At 53.8% G+C, this 6,000-nt stretch overlaps 1 protein-coding gene across 1 annotated transcript in view; it reads left to right on the top strand.

Moving 5' to 3' along the window:
• The first annotated feature begins 219 nt into the window (after positions 1-219).
• BCL3 (BCL3 transcription coactivator) overlaps positions 220-6,000 on the top strand; it is a 28,611-nt gene continuing 22,830 nt past the window's right edge. Inside the window, exons 1-2 of the mRNA XM_035119853.2 lie at positions 220-1,802; positions 4,331-4,496. Coding sequence (XP_034975744.2) covers positions 1,235-1,802; positions 4,331-4,496 — 734 coding nt within the window. The 5' untranslated portion in view covers positions 220-1,234. The remainder of the gene's footprint in view (positions 1,803-4,330; positions 4,497-6,000) is intronic.

The following is a 6,000-nucleotide window of genomic DNA, read 5'->3' as shown; positions in this document are numbered from 1 at the left end:
TGTGTTGCTGCAGGGCAGCAAAGTTTTGGATCCACGTTTTTTATAGTCCAGTCTGTAGTCGTGGCTTCCAGATGTGATATGACACTGGATTTGTTGGAGTTGTTTTAAAAAAAGTGGAGGATCCATGAGGATCCGTGTAGATCCGCGTTTTACCTTCTTCCAGTAAATACCACTGAGCCGCGCAGCCTCATTCATCGCTGGGAGTCTTTCTCTCATTCGCCTGGCGCAACCCCGCTCGAGAAAAGCCGCTTCCAGAGGAAAGAGTTAAGCGCCCCGTCGCCTCCTCGCCCTGGCGAGGGGCGGTCGCACTCCTTGCCCTTCCCCTTTGGGGCGTTCCCGGCTGGGAGGGGAGAAGTCCGGGAAAAGGGCCGCAAAAGCGAAGCGAAGCGCCCCCCGCCCCATCCCGCTCGCCTCTCCGCCTGGGGAGCTGGCAATGCGCCCTGGGCGCACCTGGCCTCCTTGACAATGCGCCCTGGGCGCATGGCGCGTAGGGCTCCCCTGGCCGTTGTGCCGCGCCTGCCGGGGGAAGGAGTTTCGAGAGCGGGCAGGCGGCCAAGAAGAGGAGGAGCTGTAGGCGGAACTCCCCCGGGGAGGGGAGGCCGGTAAGAGGCATCTGTGAAAGTCCCTAGTATTCAGCTGAGCCGACGGGGAAGTCCCGGCTTCCTCTACCGCGGAGGGTGGGCGAAGCAGCGGGTGTCACCGCCGCTCCTCGGGATTCACTCGTGGGCGCCCGCGGGGCACTGAGGGCACTGCCATCGCCACCCGGACCGTCGTGTTTGGACGGCGGGGGAGCACTTCCAGCGAGGAAAAATAAAAACAAGAGAAGAGACTGACTTGGCAAGGCACGGAGACCGGGCGCGGCTTGGCTGGTGACTCCTTTCTCCGGAATCCATAAAGCGGACGAGGAGGGTGCGGGTGGGGTTGTGACCTTCCTGCACCCCCCCCCCGGCCGCTCTTTCCCTGCTGCTCTCGGAAAGGACTGCCTGCCGGCTTCCTGAGAATGACACCTCACCCACTGCCCACACCCTGTGAGCAAAGCGCTCAGGTGTGATCACATGGCACGTCGGTGGAGGTAACCGAACCATCCATTCTTTCGAGCCTATGGAAAGGGATTTGCAGCGTCCGTCGGAGGGCGCTTAGAAAGCGGCAGCCGTCACAAACTAAGAACCTTCCCCAAGCTGACTTGGGTGAGCGGGTTCCCTGCGGGCTTTTGGTTTGCGAACATGAGCAGGTGATGGTGACTTTCCGACTGCCCACTCAGCAGCACCCGGGAAAGCTGACCAGGTGGACGCCTCCCCCTCCACCAACCCTTGACCCAGCTCTGGAGCCGAAAGCGAAACCTGTCCGGGAGTCCCTGCCCGGCGACGGCAAGGAGGATTTGGCAAACATGGCCGGGGAGCTACCTGTGGACTTGAGCACCTGGCGGAAAGGGGGCAGCCAAGGCAGATGCGTCGCCACCGACAGAGAGGTTTCTTTGGATGCCTCCGGGAGGCAGTTGCCCACTTCCCGGGAGCCTGAGGAAGCCCCGAGTGCCGTCTGCCAGCCCGGCCCCATCCTTCCAGGAATACGGAGCACGGCTTCCCCCCAGGCGGGGCTGGAGGGGGAGAAGACGGCCAAGACGTGCTTGCCCTTGCGGAAACGCCCGTATGTTGTGCCGGGGGCAGATGGGGACGCCCAGGGGCCGCTGGCTGGCAAAGTCCCCAAGACTGAGAGCAGCGAGCTGTGGGGCTCCCCCTTCAATGGTTACCACTCTCCGTATATCTCTGTCAGCTACCCAAGATTCCCAGCTGCGTATTACTCAGGTAAAGAGAAGGCACCCTCTCTGGAATGCTCCTAGCTCAATCCCCTTCCCCGGCAGCTGATTTTTCTACCTCTGCATCCTTAGGGGTTTTTTTGCAGCCAACTTCCTTCCCAATCACTTGGCACCCATCCGCTTGCCTTTCCAGAAGCGAGAGTGGCTCACCTGCGGTGCTCTTGACCTCGATGGACCACCATAGCTGCCAAGTTTTCCCTTTTCTCGCGTGGAAGCCTATTCAGCATAAGGGGAAATCCCTTTAAAAAAGGGATAACTTGGCAGCTATGTGGACCACACACCCCATCACCTCCAGATTGTGTTGGCCGGGGAGATGGAGCCCCACAACATTTGAGGGCCACAGGTGACTCACTCCTGGTTTGCATCATCCCTTTTGCGATCCAAGGGCCCCACTTGGTAATTGAGGCGATGGAAGGGCCTTGGACTCGGCCAAAAGTTTTTCGTTGTTGTTTTTTTTAAAAAAAAAAAAACCCTTTCCCAGCTGTAAGGGTCAAGAAGAGGAAGGCATGCAGCAAGGAGGAAATGAATCTGTCAGGCAGGTGTGGCAGCCAGATGGAAGGGAGGACTGTGAAACGGGTGAAATGGAGATGTTGGCGCCTGCCTTGGTCCCAAGAACATAATATCTGAATCAGGAAGTCCCCTTGCGTGCATTGCACTTCAGCCCTGAAAATGCCTAAGTGGCTGTAGCAAGCGGCTTCTGGCCTGCAGTGAGGAATATTTTTTATTTTATTTTTTTTATTTAGTCCTATAGCACCAAGGTTGCAGGTTCAATCAGTGTATGGAACAGCTGTATATTCCTGCATTGCAGGGGGTTGGGTTAGCCAGGGTTTCCCAAACTTGGAACTCCAGCTGTTTTTGGACTACAGTTCCCATCATCCCTGACCACTGTTCCTGCTAGCTAGGGATGATGGGAGTTGTAGTCCAAAAACAGCTAGAGGCCCAAGTTTAGGAAACCCTGGACTACATGGTCTTCAGGGCCTCGTCCAGTTCTAAAATTCTATGATTCTATCCTTATTAATTTTATTTCTGCCCTTCCTCCCAAAGGAGCCCAGAGCAGAAGATATAAAATCATTAAAAGATACAGAATCATTAAAAACATCTTGATGCTGTAAAGATGCAGACTGGGAAAGATCTCTTGTCGAAAGAGCCTACCTTACCGGGTTGTTGCAGGCGTTGGAGAGCTGCAGCACTCTGCAGAAGGCATGTGCTGTAGAAACGCCTGAAGCATTTTTATTTATTCATTCATTACGAGTTGTTTGCCATTGGACCAGCTGGTGGCTTGGAGACGGCGAAGCTTCTGAGCACAACAGAAGTCTTCGTCAGGTGTGAGGCCAGCACAGGCGCAAGGTAAAATGAAGCTCCTCTCCTCAAGTGGGGAATCCGGACTTCACGGCAAGTTTTGTCAGAATTGTGGCGTCTGTGGCATCGGGAGAAGCAAACCTGTGGCAGTGCTAGATGCTCAGGCTTTACTTCTGCCCATGGTACTTTGGTGGAAGCAGTGAGGTGCCCCAGAAACCACTCCCTTCCTTGCTGCCCACTAGGTGTGGAAAAACACTGCATTTTGCCTCAGGCGGCAAATAAGCAAAGACCGTCCTGAGTTACAACGCGAATGCAGCCAGACCGAAACCAAGCACATCTTATTGGATGCAGTCCAAATCCGCACAATACTTTTAAAGCACTCTTTCAGCACCGTTAACAGACTGGGTCAGCAAACTTTTTCAGCAGCGGGCCGGTCTACTGTCCCTCAGACCTTGTGGGGGGCCGGACTATATTTTGGAGAGAAAAAATATGAATGAATTCCTATGCCCCACAAATAACCCAGAGATGCATTTTAAATAAAAGGACACATTCTACCCATGTAAAAACATGCTGATTCCCAGACCGTCCGCGGGCCGGATTTAGAAGGTGATTGGGCCGCATCCGGCCTCCGGTCCTTAGTTTGGAGACCCCTGGACTACAGCTCCCAGAATTCTTTGGTGGAAGCAGTATAAAGTGGTATAAATAGTGCTTTAACTGTATGGTGCAGATTAGACCCTTTAATTGCCGTTTTGCTGTTCCACCCACTTTGACCAGAGTGAAGAAATCTGAGCTTCTTGGCAGGAGAACCAAGTTTTCTTTTGGAGGGGGCAGTTTCCTCCTCTCTCTCTCTATTTTTTTTTTAAACAAACCAACAGTATCACCCCTGTCTTCGGTTGTTGTGATGTCTGAAATGCATCTGCGAATACAAACAGCGATAACAAAGCGCCTTTGGAGGCAATAAAATGCAACCTTGGGGCTTTGCTGTCACTCTTGCTGCTTGCGGCCCTACGCGCCCATTCTCTCTGCCACCACTACTGAGGCTCAAAACGGCATTCCTTGCTCCTGAAGAGGCTGTCGACGGGCAGAGCTCAAGGAAAGCCTTCCAGTGAACTTATCAATGAGGGGACTAGAAGTCCCGGATGCCTGGGTTCTTTTAGGGTCAGCTTTGTGTCTCATTCCAACCCCTTCTTTCTCTTTTTCCCCACCTCCCTGTTTCAGGTTTGGCCGGTCCCTTCCTCAGCCCCGAGATGTCGCCACTTTTGCACCCCGTGACCCCCAGCCCAGTGCTGAGGATCCCCACTCCTTACTCTTTCCTCTGCCCCATGGAGGCCCAGTTGGCCCTAGACGTTGCCACAGCGACCAAGCAAGATGAGGACGGAGACACGTAAGGAGAGGGAGAAGCTGGGTGCTCGAGGGGGGAGAGCTGGAAGTGCAGGAGAATCCAGGAAGGATTGGGGCCTGGCAGGCAATGGGGGTGGGGGAGCTTCAGTTGTGAGGGTCGATTCTGAGAAGGCATGTGTGCAATACCTGGGAATTGTATAATTAAGCGACAGCTGCCCAAAGGCAGCTTGCACATGCTCAGAGGACTTCCTTGTTTCTGATTTTCCCATCCCGGCACTGAGTCATGGGTGGAAGTTGAATCTCGCCTCTAGTTTCAGTTTCCATGGTGGGGCTGAAGAATTTGAGGCATCATTTGAGGAGGCTGGAGACGGCAACTGCCCATACCCCATATTTCACCCCACATGCAAATGGTTGCTTTGTGGTATTTCTATCTCTACGCTGGTGCCCAGCCGTTTGCAGATTCTGGGTGTGGGGAGAGGAGTTAAGCAGTTTCCCCTGCAAATACCATGACTCACCCCAATGCGTTTGTAGAACGCATAGTTCTAGCCTCAGTGACTATTGGCGTAATCAGTGAAATGGGCCTGTGCGCTAGCTAAGCCAACAGCACACAGCCCCTTTGTTTAAAAAAGGAAACAAGCAGCTGTTGGTTATTCTGTACAGACATTTCTATAAAAAGGAACATAATTACAGCAAACACATTTAAAAATACACTTTTTCAGGGGAGGGAAAGGGAAGGTAATTTAACTTGGAAGGTATCCAAGAGTTGAGCCTTCTGGAATCTTTCTGCTGTAGATTTGAACCTGGGTCTCCCAGGATGTAGAAATCCATCCTTTGTATAATCAACACGCACCAGCCTTCCCTAACCCTCCAGATGTTTCAAACTACGACTCCTGTCAGCCCCTGAAGTGCGAAATTGTGTTGCCGCAGCATGTCAGGGCGGCCATTTGCTTAGGCAAATTGGGGGCGGAGGGGAGAGCCCTGATTAGACACATTCCTGGTGGGTGCAGCCTGTCGGTGGCTGTCCGCCACAGTAGCTAGGTTGAGCCTCCATATCCAAAAGCAGTCTACCCCATCTCTAGGGCCAAACAGCAGGAGCCTGCCTCTTTCCACCCTGGGTGGTTGGAAAGATCACAGACTTAGCCTAAATTATACAGGTAACGCTCTTCCTTCTGGTTTGGGTTGGGGGGGGGAGTGGAGGGACATTTGGAGAGGAAGGCCTCTCCGCCTTTCTCCTCCTCTCACTGAGCAGCTTTGTTGAACCGGAGCCAAGTGAAGCTGCCAAAGGGGAATCCCCTGCCCAAGCTAAACCCCTCTCCCTCCCTCCCTCTCTCTTACACGCACCCTGATTTCCTCCCTGTCTGCTGACGTTTCCGCTGCTGTGTAATTGTTGGCAGTTCTGTCCCTTTTCCTGGAATGGGGCAAAGGGGAGAAGTGACCCCCCCCCGCCCCACTCTCCTCCTTATGCCACCCCAGATCCAAGTTCTGAGCTGCAGAGCCCCGAACCAGGGGTTGTTCTCCTCCTCCTTCCTCTCGGCTGCTTTGTGCCG

This window comes from Zootoca vivipara, chromosome 6 (genome assembly GCF_963506605.1).
Source record: "Zootoca vivipara chromosome 6, rZooViv1.1, whole genome shotgun sequence".
Classification (NCBI taxonomy): domain Eukaryota; kingdom Metazoa; phylum Chordata; class Lepidosauria; order Squamata; family Lacertidae; genus Zootoca; species Zootoca vivipara.
This window is presented reverse-complemented; position numbering and strand designations above follow the sequence as displayed.